The sequence below is a fragment of the Panthera pardus genome, unplaced genomic scaffold, assembly GCF_024362965.1.
Source record: "Panthera pardus isolate Hobbes unplaced genomic scaffold, ASM2436296v1 HiC_scaffold_2, whole genome shotgun sequence".
NCBI lineage: Eukaryota > Metazoa > Chordata > Mammalia > Carnivora > Felidae > Panthera > Panthera pardus.
This window is the reverse complement of record NW_026526765.1, coordinates 94003715-94029819: the sequence shown is the minus strand read 5'-3', so window position 1 is coordinate 94029819 and position 26105 is coordinate 94003715. Positions and strand designations below refer to the sequence as shown.

Sequence of the window (26105 nt, the reverse complement as noted above, 5' to 3'; positions counted from 1 at the left end):
AAAGGAAGGGAATAAAGATGTACTCGAGAAAGGTATCATGTACTGAGAGAGATTTCTAATTTGGAAATTTCATCACACAGTGAAAACATTGTCTAATAAGCAAATTGAAAGAATCAGTAGGTCAGAACAAAGCTTTAATTGACCTCCAGAAATCTGGAACTATGGTGCAGCAGAACGAAGGGCTCAAGCTCTGCCAGAAAAGCCTGTCTGCTAACCTGCGTGCATGAAAAAGTCACCCTGCAGCTGGATGGGAATAATTCCATGCTTGTTTCCAGGACACCTAAAGGCTGGCACTGACCCTTAGCCAAGACTACAAAACAGCTAAGGGATTCATAATATGCTGCTTTCAAGTCTAAGATTCCCCTGGAGTACCTTGTCTAATTTGTTTAGGAATATAGAGACTTGATAACTTACACTGGTTTAGCTCTATACAACCTTGTTTTAGTTATGTGACCAGCAGGGTGTAAAAGTCCACCTAGTAAACTTGTGCCTTGGCTCTCCAATCTTCATCCAGATGAAGCATATTTTGTATAACTGAAAAGGACTGTGAGAGTGAAAAACAGAGCTTCCCCCTAAGGTCAGGAATAAGACCAGGATGTCCACTCTCACCACTTCTATTCAACATGGTACTGGAAGTCCTACCCACAACAATCAGACAACAAAAAGAAATAAAAGGTATCTGAATTGGTAAGGAAGAAGTGAAACTCTCACTATTTGTAGATGAAATGATACTATATATATAAAATCTTAACTCCACCCAAAAATTACTAGAACTGAAAAATGAATTCAGTAAAGTTGCAGTGTACAATGTATAGAAATCTGTTGCATTCCTATACACTAATGATAAAGCAGCAGAGAATGGAATTAAGAAAACAATCCTATTTACAAATGCACCCCAAACAATAAAACAGCTATCAAAAAACTTAACCAAAGAGGTGAAAAACCTGTACTCTGAAAATTGTAAAACACTGATGAAAGAAATTCAAGATCATGCAAAGAACAGAAAACTCAGAAATAAACCCACAAATACATGGTCAATTAAGCTTTAACAAAGAAGGAATGAATATACAATGGAAAAAAAAGACAGTGTCTTCAACAAATGGTGTTGGGAAAATTGGATAGACACATGCAAAACAATGAAACTGGACCCCTTTCTTTCACCATATACAAAAATAAACTGTAAATGGATTAAAGGCCTAAATGTAAGACCTGAAACCATAAAAATCCTTAAAGAGAGCACAGGCAGTAATTTCTTTGACATTGGCTATAGCAACATTTTTCTAGATATGTCTCCTGAGGCAAGGGAAATAAAAACAAAAATAAGCTATTGGGACTGTATCAAAATAAAAAGTTTCTGCACAATAAAGAAAACAACAAAACTAAAAGGCTACCTACTGAATGGGAGAAGATATTTGCAAATTAGATACCTGATAAAGGATTCGTATCCAAAATATATAAAGAACTGATACAATTCAGCACCCAAAAACAAATAATCCAATAAAAAAGGGACAGAAGACATAAACAGACATTTATCCAAAGAAGATATACAGATGGCCAACAGACAAATGAAAAGATAGTCAACATCACTCATCATTAGGGAAATGCAAATCAAAACTACAATGAGATATCACTTCACACCTGTCAGAATGGCTAAAATCAACAACACAAAAAACAATAGGTGTTGGGAGAGGATGTGGAGAAAAAGGAAACCTTGTGCACTGCTGGTGGGAATGCAAACTGGTGCAGCCACTGTGGAAAATAGTAGAGGGGGTTCCTCAAAAAATTAAAAATAAAACTACCCTAGGATCCAGTAATAGCATTACTGGGTATTTATTACCAAAATACAGAAACACTAATACAGAGGGATACAAGCATCCCTATGTTTATAGCAGCATTATTTACAATAACCAAACTATGGAAGCATTCTAAGTGTTCACTGATAGATGAATGGATGAAGAAGATGTGGTATATACATATACAATAGACTATTATTCAGCCATCAAAAAGAATGAAATTTTGCCACCTACAACTACGTGGATGGATATAGAGTGTATTATGCTAAGCAAAATAAGTCAGTCAGAGAAAAGACAGATGCCATATGATCTCACTCATATGTGGAATTTAAGAAACAGAACACATGAGCAAAGGAGAAAGAGAGAGAGAAAGACAAACCAAGAAACAGACTTAATTACAGAGAATTCCACCCAAGGGAGCTGGGTGGGTGGATGGGTGAAATAAGGGATAGGGATTAAAGAGTACACCTATCATGATGAAAAACAAATAATAATAATAATAATAATAATAATAATAATAATAATAATAATAAAGGAAAAGAACCCCAAGAGCTATGCCTGAAGTCTTAAACTTCTCTGCTGTTCGCGGGTGCTTTCTTTCTCCTACAAACAACCTCTTCTAGTTTAGTAAGGCCCTGCCCGAGCATACCCTGTGGTGTTCTGTGAGTCCTTCAATGATCCGGCCTATGAAACTGATGAACTAACTAATAAGCCTAGTTAACCATTGCCTGTCTCATCCTGGAACAAACTCACTTTGGATAGAGATGCAGGTAGGGCTGTTGGTTCATACCAAACCGCTGACTTTTTGTGGCTCTCTTTGTGATGTGCCCCTGAACAAGAACATTACTAACTGGAAAATAATTCATTTGGGAAAGCTGTTTTACAATAAAGGTTATCTGAGCCAACTTATAATGGCAGGACCATAAGGCATCTGACTTCCCAGAAATGCTCTCAGAAAAAGTTTCTTCAGGCTCAGGACAGGTTTAACTGAAGTGTTACTATAGTATTCTTATTTCATGAGTCCCTGAAGCCAAAATGAGAAGTCTCACGCTTGAGAGGAAAAACAATAGTCCTTGTGTTCTTCTCCGTGGAAGGAACAGGATGGGATGGTGATGTGGACTCCTTTCTGTCACTTTTTCTCAGATATGGAAAATCTGCAATCACCCCCATAGTCTCTCATTCTCAGGGTTTGGAGATTTGGGGGGACTCTGGGAAAAAAAACAATGGTTTGCAAGACCTATCTCAATGTCTTAGATTTTAGTGAACATAGGATCCTGGGATGCTTTGTCAAAGTACAGATTCCAAGTTCCTATACTAGTGATTCTAATTCAGTAGGTCTGAGACATAGCCCAGAAAGCTGCATTTTCAGTATTAGCTGATATGAACTTCAGTTTCAAATAGAATGCCCTTGGGCAATATGAATATGTCTTGTTGAATGTCTAATATTGGACAGAGACTGGGGGAAGTGCCGTGGTGCACAAAATTCTTCAGGGACACCTGCCACCCAGGCATCAGGATGGACTGAGTCAGATCCATCTATATCTTTGCCTGTTGGCCCAAGTAAGGAGTTGCTGGTGAGTACTGCCCTACTGTCATCTCTGTTGGGTACAGAGAAAATATGGCTTTGTCCCGGCTCTAAAGTTGGATGCAGGCTGAAGAACACTTTTGCAGAGTAAGAGGTACCCCTTGTTGCTTCAATATGGAACTAGGAGAAGCTACTATGCCCATGTTTGAAGTGATCCTTGCAGTGAGAGATTTAATTCTAAATTGGATTATTACCTTTAGACTAAATGGGGACCCTCCCCCTGATCCTAAAAATGAAAGCCAAGAAACAATGAGTAAACCCCCAGCAGACTATAGACAAGCTGCTCTGGGCCCATAGCCAGGTAGGCCTGCTGGGCACACATACACATATCAGAATAATGCATATATTTTAAGACTGTTTTTACTCCATATGCCCTGAAGCTTATTTCTAAACTTCAATAGTTCAGCCTCTTTGACATTCTTCCTTCAGGTATAAACAAATGATTGGACTATAATATGCAAGTTCTGACTAAACTGTTCTTGCTTTTTTAAAAAAAATTATTTTAACTCAATTTTGAGTTATATAACCATAAAAGAAAAGAACTAACCCAGTAAACACTATTTTTGAGAAACTGATAGGCACTTTGGATCATTTAAAACACAGTGTTTTTTTCCTCTTTAACAAACTGACTACATCTCCCTTCCTCTAAGGTGCTTAACACTGTATTACCACAGAAGGACAAATTTTACAAAAATATTGATGGATAAAAAATCTTGGGAAAGCATACTGCACAGTAACAAGAAATGTCTTTTTCTCCATAATAATTCTGATGCAATCATTACTATGTCCCTGAATTACATCATAGATACTTCTTCACACAGAAAATTTACCTTTTCTTTTCCAACTGGTTTGGCTACAAATGTAGAGAAAGCCACACTAACAAGTTTCTCAATACCAGTGAGCATGTCCTGTACTATCACCTTGATGCTGATCTAAAATGAAAAGAAAAATAAATAAGGAAACGTTCAGCCATCCAGAAAACAGATGAGATCACAGCAATCAAAATTCAGTCATGCATTTCAATGTTCTTTTGTTTTTGAATTAAATCAGCATTTTAATTTATTTTTAAGCAACACTATTCTTTCAGTGATGTTCCATAAAATTAAAATATAACTTTTTTTCTGGGGCACCTGGGTGGCTCAGTTGGTTGAGCGTCCAACTTTTGATTTGGGCTCAGGTCATGATCTCACGGTTCATGTGCTGACAGCACGGAGCCTGCTTGTGAGTCTCTCTCTCCTTCTTTCTCTGCCTGTCTCCTGCTTATGCTTTGTCTCTCTCTCTCAAAATAAATAAACTTAAAAAAAACTTTTTTCTTATTAGAAAAATAGATATTTGACATGGAAAATTTGGTAAACATAAAAATACATAAATGATAAAAATGGAATCTGATTACCCAGAGTAAATATTATTAGTAATCCCATTACCCATATTAATAATCACTAATGTTTAGGTGAATTTTATTCCCATTTTATGTGTGTGTATGTATTTACATAAAATTATCACACTGTATTTACAGTTTCATGTTATAATTTTAAAAACTGGCATTATCTGACAAGTATTTTCTAATCTCATTATTACTATATGTGCTTTTGAAAACAAGATACTAATTAATGCCTTGTAGACCATTAAGGAGATACCCCATAACTTTTTTTAATCTTCAGTCTCTGGCTTTTATAACTGAGTTAACATGGACAAACTGCATCATGTTATCAGTAGCTTTGTTGCCTTTTTCAGAAATTTTGTTTTTCAGGAAGAGCAAGAAGGTGGCTGAGGCACTTTTTGGTGACACTACAAGGGAATGGATTTCCTTATGGGAAAAGATCTGAAGCTTAGGTCCTGAGGATTTCACTTTGTACAAGTATTGGTAAACTCAGGAATCTGTTGTTAGATTTTGGCTAATAAACACTTGCCCCACATATCCCTGATATGTAACACTATCTTCTTGGACTCATGGGCAACCTCAGGCCTCTTAGTTTAGCACTGTATTATTAACTATAGAGAACAGCTGTTTCTACATCTTCACCAACTACCTCATGTGCAAAAATAATCAATAATCCATAATTCATTTTACATCACTTACCTTATGAATGCAAGTGAGTATTTTCACAGTAACACTCAAGTTAACTCGACAGTGGTTAACCAAATTTAAACCATCCATTCTCAAGCCCACAATTCTGGAGAGTTTAAACGAGTTCCAAACACTGTCTTCTGTTAGAACAGTTAACTTAGTTATGTATGACGGCCAAATGTCTCATAAACATACGTAAGGGGGACTTTCACTTTGTGTCATGAAAAAGTAAGTCAGATTGGAATTACACCCTGCAAAAACAACTAGAAAACTGAACCAACTATTTTCACACTAGGATAGCAGACAATGTAGAAATGTCACCACTAAGAAGAGGGAAACAGACAAGAGGAACACTTGAATTTCTGGGCTCTCAGCCAGAAGGTAAGTCCCAGACTATGGCCAAGGAGGGGAAACTGAACCTTCCTGAAATGAGGAGGCAGAAATCAAGACCAACGCTCCTGGGATTTGTGGGCATTCCCAGAAAAAAATGTAACTACAAAAGGAAAGAATTCCAAAAATCTGCACACAGTCCTGTTAAGTGTTTGGGATGACACCAGTCTGACGTTTACAAGGTGGACGTTTACAAGGCCAGACATGAGCACCTTCTGAGGCAAAACTGATTCCTGGGGAGTGTAACATGAGCAGTCCCGAGAACTTATGCAGAACTGAGAGTCTGGTGTTCCCACCAGCCAGACCTTATTGAATACACAACATATGCAGAGACCACACAAGACTTCAACTTGGAAGAGGGACTAAATTAGCCCTAGTCAAGGCTAGGATTTACTTTCCTTGGGATCAGAAATCTGTGCTTTTAGGGGTGCCTGGGTGGCTTAGTCAGCTAAGCATCCAACTCTTCATGTTGGCTCAGGTCATGATTTCACGGTTCATGAGACAGAGTCCCTTGTTGGGCTCTGTGCTGACAGCATGCAGCATGGAGCCTGCTTAGGTTTCTCCGCACCCCCCACCCCGCCCCGCTCTCTCTGGCCCTCACCCACCTCTTGAGCATGCGTGCATGCTCTTTTTCTCTCAAAAAAATAAACATTTAAAAAAGAATCTGTGCTTTTAAACTCACCGGTTTTTCTTTTCTTAGCTTTTAATCAAATTTCCTTTGGAAATTCTACCTTTTCTCATGGAATAGGAGGAAAAGGATAAAAGAAAAGGAGCTGTTATCCGTGTTTGGGCTGAATATAAGGTAGAGTGCTAGCCTGTAGTAGGGAGGCTGAGAAAGTACCATCACGATCGTTGCTGACAGAGCTGACTTTTAACACAAAGATTTCCTTTCTGATTTCAAGTGTTTTGTATTCTGTTCATAGGGATACTGGGGGAAAGTGACTAACTCAGGGTAAAACCATCACCATTAGGTATGGTTACTGTCAAATAGTTCTGTTGAATAGGAATATGGGTTGAATCCAGTACCTTATAATGTGACCTTATTTTGGAAATAGGGTGGTTCAGATGTAATTGGTTAAGGTGGGGTCATACCAGAGTAGGGTGGTCTCCTAGTCCAATGTGACTGATGTCCTTCTAAAAAGGAGGGATTTGGACACAGACCCTCAGACACTATGTGAACATGAAGGCAGAGATCAGGATGATGTGGCAGAAGCCAAGGCAAGTCACCAGAAGAAAGCACTGGGACACACTCTCTCAGCCCCCAGAAAGAATCAACCCTACAGACTCCTTGATTTAGCATGTCTATCCTCTAGAGATGTGAGACAATAAATATCTGTTGTTTAAGCCATCTGGTCTGTGGTATTCCACTATGCCCTAACAAACAAATATAAGTCCCTATATATCTTTTGTGCCCAAAGATCAAAGGGACTGCTACAAACCAACATAGAAGATGCAAAATGGGATCCAGTAAACCCTTTGCTACTGGTTCAATCAGAACAGAAAATTCAAAAGCCCCTGAGAATGCTGCATTCACAACTATGGTAAAGAAAATAAAACCAAGTGGGTGAAGAAGAAAAATCTGAACTTCCTTTCTCACTTCAGTTACTCTACCTTTCAAAAACTAGTTAATTATGGGGCTAGTTTCCACTAGAGGGTGCAGAGATGGAGAAAAAGCAGAGTCAGTATAATTAAGAAATAAGACCCATGGCTTGTAAAGAACCAAGAGAGTGCCCTTCTCCCTTATATGTTTACTTCCTATGTATCCTTCTATATAAAAATAATGTGTCGCATCACATTTAATTTTAGTAGCAGAGTTGACTAGGAAACTCAAGGTCCTTATTATTTACCTGTGACACTGACTCCAGGTTCAAGCACCTTCTGAAATTCAGAACCTCATGAACTCCAAATTATGCCAGGCCTCCTGCTCTGCCCTCTGTACACAATGAAAAGAGAGCACCAATAGGCAGAAGTAAGAAAAGAGGTCTCTTACCTCCATGCTTGTGCTGAACGCTCTGGTAACTTTCGCTTTGATGGTTATCACTTGTCCAACTCTAGTTAAAAAAAAGAGGGAGGGACCTTAGTAATCCTAGTACCTCTCATTTCAGACCTAAAGATTCACTTAAATGCATGTACAATCACTCTTTATCACGCTGATAATGATTATGCATGAAACTTCAGGTTAATGATAACAGAAAAAGACAGTTCTACAAACAGATGCCAGTCATTGTAAACCACACATATGTTGGTTGCCTCCTATTCAAACAGAAAGAGGCCTTTGCAAAGTTGGTGTGCAAAAGGACTTCCACAATCTGCAAAGGGTACTTTGAGTGTCTCACAGCTGTTTCCTTAAGAGAAGTTAAAATAGACAAGCAAACCTATACAAATGACATTTCTTTTTTAAATGTCTGTTAACAAATACAGGGAGAAACATGCAAACTGATCAACTTCACCTGGTTTACATTGACCCTCCATTCACTCTTCATGATTATAGGGATTCTGGTCATATAGTCTGAAGTTGTTCCAAACCTTCTGTGTTCAGTCCCCTCAGTTACCACCGATCCTTTAACCTTAGCAGAAGGTAAGGGTCTTCCTAATGCAATCCTCTTCAATTTTTCTCAATGACTTTCAAACTTGAACTATATCCTCCTTACTTTTCTGTTTCAGAGGAAGAACGTTAGATCTCTTTCAGAACCTCTTTCTGTACCTGTGCCCTTGTTACCTCTTCTCAGCCACCATGGCTGGCTTAGTCAGCTCTTTCCTCTTTTGTACCCTCATCCTCTGCCCCTTCCCTGACTCTCCTTACTAGTCTATGAAAATGTCCAAGGCTACTTCTTTCTAAAAACGTTTCTCTCCAGCCGATTCTATTTCAAATTTTTTCTCTTCTTCTCCATATTCAAACTTCCTAAAATATTCATTTCTTTTTCTAACTCACAGATTTAAAATAAAATAAAATAATAAAATTAGAGTCAATCCTCTGTAAAAAAAAATAAAGCTTACACAAATCAGGGAAAGAAAAAGAAATGTTTACTGAAATGTTTAAGAAATGTTTACAACTAGTCCTGGCATTAAGCTAAGACTTCAGGATACCGTGATGAACAAGATGAGGCTCCTGACTTCAAGGAGACCAGTCTTCACTTAGGTCACCAGGATGTAAACAGATGAAGTTCAGTGCCATGAAATTTTTCAAAAGAAAAGATCGAGTATTACAAAGATAACCATAAGAAGAAGCTAATTCAGAAAGCTGGGAAAGGAGTCACAGAAGAGGTGACGTTTGAGATGGGTCTTCAAAGATGAGGATTTTGCCAGGTGCAGAGGTTTGAGGGCTTCGTTTCCCATTTACTTCTCAGCCACTTGAACCTGGCTATTGCCTCCCACATCTCACTTCCGGTCCCTGTCATTTCCTAAAAGCTAAATCCAACATCTCACCTCTTTAATGTCTTTCTTCAGGAGGCTTTCTCTTCCCTTGGATTCCAGACCAGTGTTCTCTTCCCTATCTCAGCTTCCTTCACTGGTTTCTCTTCCTTAATCCATCCCTTCAGGGTCAACATCTCCTAATTAGAAGACCTTGTTCTTGTCCATGATTCCGTCATCTCTATTAAAATGATTCTCTAATCTCCATCTTTAGCCTGGACATCATTCTTGAAACTCAGAGCCATATTTCCAAATTCTCTCAACAGATTCAACTAATAGTTATGGAGGCTCTACTAGACTTAGTGTTAACAACCTCCACACACATTCCAATTTAACTTAATCTTTACATCCAGCATATGCAACCAAACCAATTTTCTTTTTTCTTTATATTTGTTCCTTTTAAAGTTCCTAGCTCTGTTTGGTAAAATTTCTAGAAGAGATTTGCAGTAATAGTGCCAGGCAGAGTTAAGAGTCCCTCTCCAAAGCTACTATGATACTTTGTACTCATCAACTACTAAAATGTTATGCTTCTCTGTCTCTCAGACTTGGAGTGGGGGGGGGGGGGCAGAGCAGAAGCCATTTTTCTTGTTTTGTGAACCTGTCCTGCCTTTAAAAGTAGGAGAATTCCAAGAACCTGGTTCTCCACACCAATCTCCCGATATTGAATGTCAAATGAATGGAATAACTGAAATCTCAACTAAATAAAACCAATTTCATAGCATGGCATTCAAGGTCTTCTGTTATGTAGCTCCAGTCCACTGCTGGGCATCACCTCTCTGCAGACCAGACTCTTCCTGAACACTCTCTGCTCCTTCCCATCTTGGTGCTTAGGTTCTTACAAGTGCCTCATTGTGTGAAGTCGTTTTCCTATTCACCAGAAAAAAGTCTATGCCTCAGTTAAGGCACACATCAAATGCTACTCCTCTATGGTAAAATTCTCATTGATTTTCTAATCAAAATGTGCACCTTTTAAACTACCCCACAGAACGGAGTTTGTATCTCACCCAAGGGCTGCATCCTAGCATGCTTTCTATTCTGATGATTATGTGTTTGTCTGACTCTCACCAGACTGAGTGACCACTCCACTTCAAAATTGTGCCATAATCAAATATTTATGTATCTTACTGAGTCCATTGCAGTATTTTTTGTATAGGCAATAAATACTGAAGAATTTAATTTAATTAAATTAATTAATTAATATATGATATGGTTTATAAACAAATACATGGTTTTGTTTAACTTTTTTTTAATATGAAATTTATTGTCAAATTGGTTTCCATACAACACCCAGTACTCATTCCAACAGGTGCCCTCCTCAAAACCCATCACCCACCCTCCCCTCCCTTCCACCCCCCATCAACCCTCAGTTTGTTCTCGGTTTTTAAGAGTCTCTTATGTTTTGGCTCCCTTCCTCTCTCTTTTTTTTTCGCCTTCCCCTCCCCCATGGTCTTCTGTTAAGTTTCTCAGGATCCACCTAAGAGTGAAAACATATGTTATCTGTCTTTCTCTCTATGACTTATTTCACTTAGCATAACACTCCAGTTCCATCCACATTGCTACAAATGGCCAGATTTCATTCTTTCTCATTGCCAAGTAGTATTCCATTGTGTATATAAACCACAATTTCTTTATCCATTCATCAGGTGATGGACATTTAGGCTCTTTCCATAATTTGGCTATTGTTGAGAGTGCTGCTATAAACATTGGGATACAAGTGCCCCTATGCATCAGCATTCCTGTATCCCTTGGGCAAATTCTTAGCAGTGCTATTGCTGGGTCATAGGGTAGGTCTATTTTTAATTTTTTGAGGAACCTCCACACTGTTTTCCAGAGTGGCTGCACCAATTTGCATTCCCACCACCAGTGCAAGGGGGTTCCCATTTCTCCACATCCTCTCCAGCATCTAGAGTCTCCTGATTTGTTCATTTTGGCCACTCTGACTGGCATGAGGTGGTATCTGAGTGTAGTTTTGATTTGTATTTCCCTGATGAGGAGCGACGTTGAGCATCTTTTCATGTGCCTGTTGGCCATCTAGATGTCTTCTTTAGAGAAGTGTCTTTTCATGTTTTCTGCCCATTTTTTCACTGGATTATTTGTTTTTCGGGTGTGGAATTTGGTGAGCTCTTTATACATTTTGGATACTAGCCCTTTGTCCGATATGTCATTTGCAAATATCTTTTCCCATTCCGTTGGTTGCCTTTTAGTTTTGTTGGTTGTTTCCTTGGCAGTGCAGAAGCTTTTTATCTTCATGAGGTCCCGATAGTTCATTTTTGTTTTTAATTCCCTTGCCTTTGGAGATGTGTCAAGTAAGAAATTGCTGTGGCTGAGGTCAGAGAGGTCTTTTCCTGCTTTCTCCTCTAGGGTTTTGATGGTTTCCTGTCTCACATTCAGGTCCTTTATCCATTTTGAGTTTATTTTTGTGAATGGTATAAGAAAGTGGTCTAGTTTCATCCTTCTGCATGTTTCTGTCCAGTTCTCCCAGCACCATTTGTTAAAGAGACTGTCTTTTTTCCATTGGATATTCTTTCCTGCTTTGTCAAACATTAGTTGGCCACACTTTTGTGGGTCTAGTTCTGGGGTTTCTATTCTATTCCATTGGTCTATGTGTCTGTTTTTGTGCCAAAACCATGCTGTCTTGATGATGACAGCTTTGTAGTAAAGGCTAAAGTCTGGGATTGTGATGCCTCCTGCTTTGGTCTTCTTCAAAATTACTTTGGCTATTGGGGTCTTTTGTGGTTCCATACAAATTTTAGGATTTCTTGTTGTAGCTTCGAGAAGAATGCCGGTGCAATTTTGATTGGGATTGCATTGAATGTGTAGATAGCTTTGGGTAGTACTGACATTTTGACAATATTTATTTTTCCCACACATGAGCACGGAATGTTTTTCCATTTCTTTACATCTTCTTCAATTTCCTTCATAAGCTTTCTATAGTCTTCAGCATATGGATCTTTTACACCTTTGGCTAGATTTATTCCTAGGTATTTTATGCTCCTTGGTGCAATTGTGAATGGGATCAGTTTCTTTATTTGTCTTTCTGTTGCTTCATTATTAGTGTATAAGAATGCAACTTATACATTTCTGTACATTGATTTTGTATCCTGCAACTTTGCTGAAGTCACGTATCAGTTGTAGCAGACTTTTGGTGGAGTCTATCGGGTTCTCCATGCATAATATCATGACATCTGCAAAAAGTGAACGCTTGACATCATTGCCAATTTTGATGCCTTTGATTTCCTTTTGTTGTCTGATTGCTGATGTTAGCACTTCCAACACTATGTTAAACAACAGCGGTGAGAGTGGACATCCCTGTCATGTTCCTGATCTCAGGGAAAAAGCTCTCAGTTTTTCCCCATTGAGGATGATATTAGCTGTGGGCTTTTCATAAATGGCTTTTATGATGTTTAAGTATGTTCCTTCTATCCTGACTTTCTCGAGGGTTATTATTAAGAAAGGATGCTGAATTTTGTCAAATGCTTTTTCTGCATCGATTGACAGGATCATATGGTTCTTTTCTTTTATTAATGTGATGTATCACATTGATTGATTTGCAAATGTTGAACCAACCCTGCATCTGTCTGGGCTACTTGCACACTGCCAGGCTTATGGTGCTGCTTTGATGGGATCTGGTGTATTAGCCAGGGTGGATCTTCAAGGTGCACAGGGGTGGGAGGGGCAGACTCAGCTCGCTTTGCCTTTGGTGGTCCGCTTAGGGAGGGGCCCTGTGGCACTGGGAGGTAGGCAGATCTGTCGGAGGGATGGATCCACAGAAGCACAGCGTCGGGTGTTTGTGCAGTGCAAACAAGTTCCGTGAGGGGAACTGGTTCCCTTTGGAGTTTGGCTGGGGGATGGGCGAGGGAGATGGCACTGGCTAGCACCTTTGTTCCCCACCAAGCTGAGCTCTGTCTTCCAGGGCTCAACACCTCTCCCTCCCAGTGTCCTCTTGCCCTCCTGCTCTCCAAGCAGAGCTGTTGACTTTTAACATTCCAGATGTTAAGTCCCGCTGGCTGTCAGAACTCACGCAGTCCGGCCCCTCTGGTTTTGCAAGTCAGACTCGGGGACTCTGCCTTGCCAGGTGGGCTGCCCTCCACTGCCCCGGCTCTATCCCACCAGTCCATGTAGCGTGCACCGCCTCGCCGCCCTTCTTACCCTCTTCCGTGGGCCTCTTATCTATGCTTGGCTCCAGAGAGTCCGTTCACCTAGTCTTCTGGCGGTTTTCTGGGTTATTTAGGCAGATGTGGGTGGAATCTAAGTGATCAGCAGGACGTGGTGAGCCCAGTGTCCTCGTACGCCGCCATCTTCTCCCACCATCAATATATGGTTTTCTGTAGGTAGCTTTCAATTTTCTCTTTTTATGATTCAGGTCCCATGTAAAAAATAGAAGAAGGCCCCTTTCCATGATGTTAGTGGCCACAAATCCTTTTTGATAACACCAACACAAAATGGCATAAAAAAACTAACCCATATTTCAGTGATGAGATTGCTAGTTAAGTGTAAATTACAGAATTTAAGTTTGGAAAGTACGTAATAGATACTTTATTACAATACACTTTTGGAACTCCTAAATTAATAATGGCACTTCATCTAGTCTTAAGTAAGTTTGGGTTTATAGTAATTTGTAATTTTGCTGATATACAAACTCCTATCAATTTTTTCTACTTCAAGGAAAATCACATAGCTAGTATGTGAGCTTAGTCAGTGGATCTCTATCTGCATCTGCAAGACTCTAGAATGTCAAGAGCTCTTTCAGTGACACTGCAGCTGCCTGTGAGAACAACCATTGAGAAGTGTTCAGTAAAAGTTGCTGATCACAAAAGCAGAAGCAGTGGGTTGGGAAAAGCACTGGATTAAGCATAAGGAAATCCAGACTCTAAGCACCCTCTGTCTCCTGGCTTGCTTGGGGAATTAGGCCTCAGTTTCTTGTTGTTACAAAGAGAAAGCTGGGCTGACCTATAAAGGTCTCTCCATGTCTATGATTCTAATTTCTACCAAAAATGTCTTCTGTATCAGCTTTGAAGAAGTGATTTTTTTATGCATGTGGTTTCATTTAACTTAATTTTGCTTGTATCTAAATAAATAAATGCCAAACAGGTAAATGTAAACAGTAAGGTTGGGGAGATAAACTGAGTATCTCATTGGACAAGACTACTTAGGGCTTGAAAACAATGCCAACTACCCCCATGGTCCTTGAGAACCATCCAAGACCAGAAACAGATGACTTTCTCTCTTCCTTTTCCTTTTAAGTTATGTTCATGTCTTCAAGGATCAAGATATTCAGGGAAAAACAAAAACAAAACCAGAGATACAAACATAAAAACATATAATCCTCCTTAAAAAAAAAAACATATAACGCTAATTTATTACAGTTATTAGTATAAACTATTTATTTTTTAAATGTTTACATTTATTTATTTTGAGACAGAGAGAGAGACAGCACGAGAGGGACAGATGGGCAGAGGGAGAGAGAAAGAATCCCAAGCAGGCTCCCTGCTGTCAGCATAGAGCCTCATGTGGGGCTTGACCCCACAAACGAGAAGATTATGACCTGAACCGAAATCTAGAGTCAGACACTCAACCAACTGAGCCGCCCAGACACCCCTAGTATAAACTCTTTAAAAAACAAATAATTCTTAATTCTGTCCACTGGAAAAAATCTAGAAACAATGACCAACCCTATATAAATGAGCACATTTTCTGCCCAAATTGTGATCTCTACTTACAATTTCTTTTGAAGAAATTTATGACTAAGTTTTTGTAAGGAAATGTAAAAGATGAGCCCATCTTGTCAGAATTGAAATGCATCAAATATGTTAAAATCCATGGGCTCATAATGACACTAAATAAAGAGAAAGAATTAAGCTTGTCTTTCCTAGACAAACTTTACTTAAGGGTAACTAAGTAATTAATGAGATAACGAGTCTCTCTACACAAATACTTCAGAAAATAAATGAAAAACAAATGATAGTATAGCACATTACCATTCTGCCAATATGTAATGAAATAATGGTTCTAAGTAATGATCATTAGACATTACGCGCTCTTGACAAGAACTAATTTTACCAAAATATCAAACCTTCATCTGACCAATTTTTAGATGTAACTATCATTGTATAAGAAATACAAAGGGTGGGTGAACAGGTTAAACAGGGATACAATGAGCAAATACAAAATGTAAACTCTACAGAACAAATGACCAGGTTTCTTTAAAAAAAAACAAAAAACTAGGAGAAAAGAAAGAAGAGAAATTTTATGTTAAAAGCCCTATCAACCATATACAATCCTGATTCAAGAAACCAATTGTTTAATTTTTTAAAAAATATCTTTTGAGGTCATTGGGAATAATGATTTCTGTTAATGGTATTGTTATTATATTATTATGTTTTCTAAAAGAGTCCTTATCATATAGAAATATATAATGAAATATTCATAAATGATGCCTGGGATTTCCTTTCACAATAATCTAGGTGTGTGGGGAAGTATGGAGAAGTAGTGATAAAACAAGAGTTTCCATGAGCTTATTATTATTGTAGTTAGGTGATGGTCCTTGGGGATATACTGTACTCTTCTATTTTTGTAAAATTTGAAACATTTGTTAATCTTGAAATTTTCTACAATAGGAGATGGTAAAGCACATAAACGCTCTCACACATTAAATGTTTTTCATAATTTAACATTTGTATTCACATGAATTAACGTTCACTCAACAACTTAATGATGAAATTCACCATCATAGATACTCTTATTATCATTAATTATTCTTCTTGTAGAGGAAGGAGCCATTAAGAATCAGCTTTTAGAAATCCAGCTCTGCCTCATACCAGAATGCCATCTATTTGGAGAGCTATTTCTCAATAAAACCAGGACTATGAATTTCTACTTCAAAGTGTTTACTAAAAGTAGGTCCTGCAATTACTATTTTATTGATTTACATTAGGTCAAATATTTAATTAACAAATTGGATCATTGACTCCAAATAAACAAGCATAGGTAATGCAAATATATGCTGCAAATGAGCCAAAAAGCCCAGGAGAAAGGTGTGATAGAGCAATACCACTTACCTAGCTGTCTCCTCAAATTGTATGTCATCCACTGAGGCTGTAACACAGGAAATCCCAGCATGCTTTTCAGCTTCAAAAACAGGCAAAAATGTGTTAATTAATAGTTATGTTTAAATATTTCAGCATAAGGGAAAAGAATAAAAGTTAAATGGATGTATTCTAGTAACTCATCCTCTGGTTCAGTGAAGTGCCACTATGCCCACGCTTAGAGATGACCTGGATCAATGACAGTTCTTTTGCTCTGTAAGTTGTACTTCTACTGAATGGAAATTATTGTACTGTCTTTGATTTGAAATTCAAAACCAATACCTAGTATATCTAGCTATTTAAATAGCAATTTTATTAAGTTAGTACCAACTTTAAATATTTTGTTAGATATGACCCTTCTTTTGCTTTAAAAACAATTCATCAAAGCTGTATCCATTATCCCACATAACCAGAAGCTGATTATATTTAGACCACTTAACAAGTATAAGTACTGAATAGTATAGGAGACACTGACATCAGACCCCAAATTGGAGAGCAACTTCTCTTGAGTAGCAGAGAAATATTCAGCATCTATTAGGTATTTAGTCAATATTTATTGTTCATTATTACCAAATTCTGTATGCAGTAATTATGTTGGAGAGGAGAATATTAAATAGGGTATAAAGAGATTAGGGAAGAACCCTAGCTATCCATATTCCATGCCTGCATTTAATTTGTTGAGATATTTTTTGATTGTTGATTTTGCTTTATATAAAAATATCATAACTTAATCTCTTTAGGAAAAATGTTGACATGTGCTTCTGTCAGAATTTGATTTTGACGAACATTCAGTTAAAACCCAAACAGACTGCACCGGCTTTTTAAGTGCTTTGAACCTCATTTTAATTTTGGAGACTTCACTCTTTATTCTTCACACTTTTAGAGACATGAAAAAGAAAGACAGTGAATTATACTAAAATTGTATTCTTTGTGTGGATTACTTTAACTACAATATTACTTGATAGTGCCAGGTAAAGAGACATGGGGAAATACTCCAGAGAGCAGCTATTTAGAACACTCCTCTCTATAATCTAATTTGTAGAAAATTGCACATTCTGGTTTTATAAGTTGGAAATAACTAGCTGTTCTTCCAAACATGCACATAATACAAACTGAGTTACCAGAAAACTAACCATAGTTAGTGTGTGATTGATGGAGAGGGAATGACTGCCTTCCCAGGTATAAAGTTCAGTGAGAGGAAGGGAATGTAAAAGTACCAGACTCTAGAAATACTCAAGATGGGCTCAATTGAATTCAGTGTATCAAACATTTGTTAAATTCCTACTGATTTCCCAATACTGAGAAGTCAGTGTTATCTCTTAATAAGTCTGCTCAGTGACAATTAGAGAGCCAGCTATAGTAGATGACATTTTAGAGCTTAAGATTTCCAGAGAACTGCCAGATCCTTGCAAATACAGGCTATAAGACATTCACTAAGGAGTACCTAATAGACATTCATTCCAGTTACCTGAGAGAACAGGATGTTGAGTTTATTAAACTATTCTTGTTAATAAAATGTTACCATGTATGCCAATATGAATAACCAGTTTTGAATGATTTAAATGATAACTAAAGTGCAATAATCAATAAGACTAATTTTTTTTATTTTTATATATTTTGATTGTATATATCGAGTATCTATTATGTATATACAGCACTATACTAGATTGCATTAGGGATCATGAACGAATATTATCATAATAATAGTTGCCATTTATTAAGCATTTATTATTGACCAGACACTGAACTAAGTATTTATGCATGTCAATTATATGAGGTTGGTACTATTACTAGTTTCATTTTACAAACGAGGAAATCCAGGCTTGGAAAGATTGAATACAATGTTCTAAATAGTGATTTTGACTACAGAAGCAATAGGAACTCTCAGAACAGACCAACCAAGGAACACTCTTCAGAGAAGTGCTTAGCTAAAGATGGGCTTCAGATGCTCAACAGCCATGGTTTACACTATAGACTTTTAAGGGTCATGAAATTAAAAATAGAAAATAGAAATATGGGGACCCAACATATGATCACAATTTTTATGTGTGATTATATGCAGTTGTTTTGTTTACAAGTGTGTCAGATATTAATTTAACAGGACCAGCTTGCTCTGGTTCTTGATTTTGACTGTCTTTCATACAGTATGCTAATCAAAGTGGAGAAACTCTAAAGCTATTACTGATTTCCCAGGGGAAACAGAGAAGCTGGAAACAGTAGCAGACTAGGTAAGTGGTTGTAATCCAGGTATGAGATGATGACTGATTAAAATGGTGGCATCTCCATTCATTCATTCCTTTAACTAATATTGACTGAATACCTGTGTTAGCCTCTATGTAAGGTGATGAAAATGTAAAACAGCCATGATCTCTGTTCTCTTGGAGACTAGTGGAAGCCATGGATTAACTAAAGGAATAAATAACAAAATGAATTAAGTGCCCTGAAGAAAACATCAATTTTATGGGAGTCATAACATGAGAAACTAGACCTAGGGAGGATGTCAGGGCAGATGTCCAAGTGGAGGGGATGCTTCAGCTGATATGTGAAGGATGAGTAGGATAAAAATAGATGTGTTGAGGAGGAAGAAGAGAGAAAAGGAGAGCACACTGAGCAAAAGGAACTGCAAAGATCCTGATCAAAGTCTTTAAGGATAAAATGCAGAAAGCAAGAAGGAGAGCTGGTAAGGCTGAAGGGTTGGCTGAGAATGGACTATGCACAGGGCCTTGAAGCTCTTGGTTGACAGTTTTATAATTATTATTTAAGATATTGGTTCACTGTCTTATGGATTCCATTGTTTCTGATGAGGTCATAAGTAATTCTAACCAGTGTTCTCCTATGTATAGCACAGTGTTTTTCTCTGCCAGCTTTTAAGATTTTCTTTTCATCATAGTTTGCCTGTGATAGATGTGAGGTTTTGTTTTGTTTTGTTTTGTGTTTGTATTAATCTTGCTTGGTGTCCTATGATCTCGAATCTGTAAATGTATGTCTTTCACCACATATGGGAAAATTTCAGCTACTATTTCTTTAAATGTTTGTTTTATGCCTCAGACTTTCTCTCATTTCTTTTGGGGCTTCTTTTACATGTATGTTATACTTTTTGATGTGGTTTTGATATATCTGTTCACTTGTTCATTTTTTAAATTCATCTTTTCCCTTTTCTTCAGACTGAATAATTTTTATTGTCCATCTTTATGTTTACTTACTCTCCTCCAATCAGCTGTTAAGCCTATCCAGTGAATTTTTAAATTTCAGATACTGTAATTTTCAGTTTGGGAATTTTCATTTGGTTCTTTTTTTAGTTTCTACTTCTCTCTTGAGACTTACTATCTTTTCATTCTTTATGATGATTTTTATTTTATGATGAGTTTTTATTACATCCTCAAGCATACTTATTATAGCTGCTATAGAATAATGGATGCTTAATTCTAACACTCGGATGATCGAGGCTTGATCACCATTATCTTTTCACTTAAGAATGCATCATATTTTCCTGTTTCTTTGTATATAAAGTAATTTTGGACTATATCCTAGCCACTGTGAGTGATACATTGTAGAAATTATGGGTTCTTACATGTTTCTCTAAAGAGTATTGTTTTGTTTTGTTTTGTTTTTCCAAGTAAGTACTTAACTAAATTCCCACTATAAAACTCTATCTCCCTAGAGGTTGTAACAGCCCTTTCCCAATTCTTTTGGCATCATCTAGCAAGGCTGGAGTTTCTTCTATGCATACATGATTCAAGCTTCACCAGAGATTTGAGCCAAAAATATAGATAGATTATACAGCTCTGCCTCTTCAGTTCTCTCCTCTCTTGAAACTTCCTCCTCACATTTAAGTAGCTGTGTTTTCCCCAAATCCTATAGCTCTTCAAATCAGCAAGTCTGTGGGTTTTCCATCAAAAATTTAGCTGGGAGCAGAATAAGGTCTTTCTTCAGGCTTAAAGGCATTAAAAAACCAAAACAAAACAGAGAAAGTTAGCTAGTACCATTCTCTTCTTCCAAGTGTTGACTTCCCAGTGTTTAAATCTGCTTTTTTTCACCTGTCAGTTGCCCATAAGTAGGTTTTATTTACTGTTTTTTCCAAAGTTTATAGCAGTTATCTATGTGCCTTTTTTTTTCCTAATAGATACTTACTATGCCAGAAGAGGAACCTTTGTAACTCTTGATAAAGAAGACAGTGGGGGAAGATAAACAACAAATGATATGATCAGATTAGCACCTTCAAAAAATATTTTAGATTAGTGTGGAGAGGACACCAGAATGAATGGAGATGATCAGTTTAGAAACCACTGCTGAAGTTCACATGAAGGATGATGATAGGTTGGCCTAGGTGGTGGCAGTGGAGCCACAGCAAGGTGGTTGGGTTTGAGTGATTTCTTTAAGGTAACACTGATAGGACTTAGTTCATGGGTTGGGTATGTGGAAGAGGAAGCAAGGTAGAGAGAGGTATCAAGAAGGGATGACTTCTAGATTTTTGACTTGTGTTACTGTATGGACTGCATCCCATTCCTAATAGAGTGAACCCTGGACAAGATTCAGAAATGCAATACAGAAAAGGGTGAGTTTGTGATATTTCAAAATAAGAAATGTATACAGAGGGTGGAGAATGACTCAGATATGGTTTCATTCCTCTAGGCTTAAGGAATGACTAGAAAAATGGGACTACTGACAGAAATGAGGTTTAATGCCAAAATGATAGTGAACATATTTAATCTTTATTTAAATATTGAGAAGATCTTTTGGAATCTAGCAGTGTCTGGGTGTCACAGAAGAGCCTTAGGTCCATGGCTGGGATCATTATTTATCATAGTAATGGGCCTGTGGAAAAGTGCTGGTCAACAAGGAACTCTGGCTGGGAAAATGCCAGGAAAACCAGTTTTTGTATTATTCTTATCATAGAAAGGACAGCACTATGGCGGAACATTTCTCTGCCACAGATTCTGTTGCACCTTGGCTAAACAACGTCCCTTGCTTATGTGGTGCTTCTCACCATAGAGTGTTTAACACAGGTATTTCCATGTTTCCAAACTAACTTTATCATAAAGGTTTCTTTAATGTTGTATTATTAGCAACAGAGCTATTAATCCAAAGCAGTTGGTTACCAATTGAATCAGTCTATGGCCTGAGTTTCCAAAGATGTAAAAAGGCAGACACTTTTATGACAATTGCAGCACAGCAACTGTTTATTCTTTGCAGACACTTTTATGACAATTGCAGCACAGCAACTGTTTATTCTTTACAGGACAGAAGCACAAAATGATCACTTCATTATTCACATAATGTATTCAGTTGCCTTGGCAATAGGCATCATTTTTATCAGCAACCTCAGTGATTTTTACACTTGTTTCCCTTAGATGGGAATTAATTTTACATTTATTCTTCCATTATTTATGTTATTATAATCAACCTCAAATACTGATAAAAACTGTTAAGAGAGAAACCAAACAGACCTATCAACAAGCATAAAACAAACAAACAGATTGGCATGAATATATGACTAAATTTTGGGGGCGGTTAACACACAGGGGATTAGAAACTCTATTGCTACTCAGTGAGAAAAGCGGGGTTCTGTCATCATCTGAACTTTACTTTTGTCCTTTGTAAAATAAGAGTCCTAAGAAACATGATCTTAAGCTCCTTCCAGCTTTAGTTTTTAATCTTAACATATTTTCCTTCACAATATACCTTTGCCGGGTCTGTTCCTGCGTTATGCAAAGCCTGACTTCATTTCGGAAATGAGATTCCAAGTTTTGGACCCATTCATCACCAACCTACCTATCCATGAAAGCAGAGGTTTTTGTTTAGTGCTTACTAAGCACTGGAGAACTAACTTTAGCTTACATGCGAATTGGCCAGGCAGAAAATAAAGAGGTGAAGAGATCAACACACAAAATAATTACAGATTGTGCTAAGCAGTAGGAAGGAAATAAAAAAGGGCATTCTGCTAAAATTGCTGGAAGAGTACAAATGTAAACAAGTGGTCAAGAAAGACTTCTCTGAGGAAAGGCTGTTTAAGCTGAGATGTAATGCATGGAAAGGGCAAAAGAAGGTCATAATGGTAAAATGAGAAGCAGGTGCAAAGGTCCTGAGAGGAGACGAAATAAGGTGTGGTAGCAACAAACTGAATGCAGAAGCAGATGTAAGAAAGGAGTAATCTATCAAACTAGATAGTAAAGAGATTTGCAACAATGTAAACCAAGAGCATGCCTTTAAGCATAGTTTTATTACTGGTGAAAATAGTTATTTTTCAATAAAATTATGTCATGGGTTTATTCTTGTTCTTTTTAAATGAATTCATTTTAAAAGATTTTGAGGGTCTCCTGGGTGGCTCAGTCAGTAGGGCATCTAAGTTCGTCTCAGGTCATGATCTCAGGGTTGCTGAGTTTGAGCCCATCATCAGGCTCACTGCTGTCAGCCCAGAGCCCGCTTGGGATCCTCTGCCCCCCACCCCCCACCTCTCTCTGCTGCCCCAACCCAGCTTGTGCCCTCTCAAAAAATAAATATTTTAATAACAAAAGATTTCGGTGATGGTCAATATAAACAAAATAACCCACATAAACAAAAGTGCGGGGTCCTCACTTACCTAATGGGGTAAAGGAGTCCTGAGGCTGAAAGGTTTGAGAATCACTGGTCTAGGTTATTCCCGGTGTTGGATGAACTACCGCAACCGTTAGGGTCCCCAACTACTCACAACTGAAAATACCCTCTCCTTGCCTCTCTCTCCTCACGGACCCCGGGTTCAGGAATGGTGAGGACTGGGGCGCCAAGCGTCTGCTTCCGTACTGGGGTGGGTCGGCCTGCACCCCTGGCCTCGGGATCCTCTCATGTCCCGACCCCCACCACCCCACATCCCGGTATCCAAGCCGGCCCGCCACCCCCGCCACGCCGGCCTTCCGCGCTCCCCTTCCGCCCCCCCCCCCCCCCCCAGCGGCCCTCCGCGTCGGCCCCCTACCAGCCAGGCAGGCGGTGGCGTCGATCCACTTGAGAAGCTGCCCCGCGCTCAGCTCGCCGCGCGGGTTGGCGTGCGCGGGCTGGATGGCCTGGCTCATGCGCACCTCGGCGGGCTCGGGGGGCTCCATAGCCGGGCCCGCCGCGAAGCCCCTGGGCTGAGGGCGTCGGGCCGAGCAGGTCAGCGCGGAAACCACGCTCGCTCCGCAGGGCACCGGCGCCGCAGCCCTGGGCCCGAACCCCGCGCCCCGCGGGCCGCCAGGGCCCGTCCGGTGCACTGGCACGTGGGATTCGAGGTCCCGGGAATATCGCGAGGAGCGCGAAAGAGATCTCTCTTGGGTGTCAGAAGCCAAATCCGGGGCCACCAAGCTTGGCAAAGCTGGAAGCAGCCCGAATTTCTCAAGTGTAAAGGGAGGACAGCAGTACTCAGGTCAGAGGACTGTAGAGAGAATTAAATGAAGTAATGTACGTAACTCATAGCGTGTGCCTGGCTGAGGTAATACAGGTGTTTGCTAAGTAAATAAGTAGTGAGGATAACAGCCATCTGAAGAACTTGACAGACGGTGGGAGGTTAAGGATTGATTTGTTAAATGTTGTCCAGAGAATGCGGACATTTTGCTTTAGAAACTGATTTTAGAGTGTTTGACTACCTTTTCTTTCCCCTGGCTGTTCACTGCCAGGTAGAGTGGACCCTCACTCCTCAAGCCCTAGTTCAAAATACACCTTCTGATTCTTAGGATGTTAAAATAGCTCCCCCAAACCCTTTGTTATTGATCAGTTTGTTGTGAAATTACCCCCACCGCCAAGCAAACACAAAGTGCTGATGTTTGCAGGGACATGAGAGTCACTCAACAAAGAAAGGCAATATTTTGGTTTTAATCTAGAGAATTTAAGATTAGAAACTGTCGCCTCACTATTGATGCCAGCAAATCCCAAGAGACTCTTTTCAGGAGACAAAATCTAGAATATTAAATGAGAATTTTCATTCTCAGCTGTTAACACAAAGCAGCCATTACTTTCTAGAGTTGAAATCAGTGACTTTACAAAGCAGTTCTCATTCAGGAAATAGAGACACCAGAAAACCTCCAGCATCTAATAGATTCATAGTTATTGTATTGTTAGGGGTGGCTGCACCCAGGAGAGCATTTGCAGGTGAAGAAATGGAAGCCTGGAGAGATGAAGCAACATGTCAGACATAATAGGAACAGCTAAGAAAGTAGGAGCATGTGGCTTAAACTTGGGGCTCCTGATTGTCCAAAGTAGCTTACCACAAAACCTAATCGCTTTCAACAAATTGGTGATGCTTTCTCATTCCTTTACAGCCTGCTAAGCCCCAGCCTAGAGACGTTGGAATGGGACATTCTGGCAATTTTGCTTTTCCTTTTTTTTTTTTTTTCTTTTTTTTTTTTTTTTTTTGCAAAGATCCATATTTCTTTTTTATTTTTTTTTCAATATATTGCTTTTCCTTTTAAAGATGTTTTGAGGGAGAGAGCCAAACCATAAGAGACTCTTAAAAATGAGGATAAACTGAGGATTGATGGGCGGTGGGAGGGGGGGAGGGTGGGGGATGGGCATTGAGGAGGGCACCCGTTGGGATGAGCGCTGGGTGTTGTATGGAAACCAATTTGACAATAAATTTCATATTAAAAAAAAATAACAGGGCTATAAAAATCTAAAAAAAAATATGTTTTGAAAGAGGTTTCCGTCCCACATAAGCATACATACAAACTGGATGCATTGTTAGGCAAGAATTAAGTTTGGCTTTTATATAAAGCATAAAAATGACTTTTAATTGTTTATTTTAATGTTTTTATTTATTTTTGAGAGAAGGAGAGACAGAGCATGAGCACAGCAAGAGTCAGACTCTAGGCTCTGAACTGTCAGCATGGAGCCTGACATGGGGCTGGAACTCGTGAACTGCGAGATCATGACCTGAGCCGAAGTTGGACAGATAAAAATGACTTTTTAAAACAAAGTCAAACCCATGCCTCCAAGATGGTCCTCATATGCAGTTGCATACTTATTTCAATAACAGTGTTATTACTCGTATCACCCCTTCTTGGAAAATGCCTCTAGAGTTGTTAATGCCATTTTGGCAGATCACAGTATTCAGTACATATTCATTCTGTTCGCTGATAACTTCACGGGAGGCACTTATTAATGTTGGGCTTTGGCCACATGACTTGCTTTGGAATGGAACACAGTGAGTTAAGGGGGTACTAGTTCCAAGCCCAGCCTTCAAAGAACCACATGTGCCTGTTCTTGGGTATGTCTTACCTCTGCCATGGGAAGTTCATATGCCTGAGCGGCTTTCCATATCAGCATCTGGGTGCCATACTGGATCCACCTATTGCAGAGCCAGGCACCCAACCTACAGACTTGCAGCATGAAGCTGAGCTACCCAGCAGGCACACACACTCATGAATGAGACATAACTACTTATTGTTGTTAGGTTTTGTGATTTGGGGATTATTTGTTGCACAGCCATAACTGATGGTTACATGTATGAATTTCATGTATTAATATTTTAGGAAATGCCTGAAGTTACCAAAAATAAGGTTTTTGTCCTGTTGGTTTATTTTGCATTAAAAAATGGCGACTACAGTGGTAATATTATATATGTGTTCATTTCTTTGGTTTCTGGTAAACTAGAGGAATTTCAAACTGTTTTAAGCATAGGTGTAAGAAGGTAGCTTTCCAAAGGGACTATCGGAGGCAGGCAGCTTGTATCTGCATATGTATGTGAAGGGATGTTTGATCCAAAAGCAGACAAGTTCACACACTCACTATTGTGTTTTCAATGTGTATTATCTCCTATTTAGATGTCC

General features: G+C 38.8%; 1 protein-coding gene across 1 annotated transcript in view; it reads right to left on the bottom strand.

The window, feature by feature from the left end:
• Positions 1-23751, bottom strand: part of ACOT12 (acyl-CoA thioesterase 12) — a 49194-nt gene extending 25443 nt beyond the window's left edge. The window contains 4 exon segments of the mRNA XM_019462864.2: positions 4209-4310; positions 7827-7887; positions 16306-16375; positions 23282-23751. Coding sequence (XP_019318409.1) covers positions 4209-4310; positions 7827-7887; positions 16306-16375; positions 23282-23408 — 360 coding nt within the window. The 5' untranslated portion in view covers positions 23409-23751.
• Between the last annotated feature and the right edge of the window lie 2354 nt (positions 23752-26105).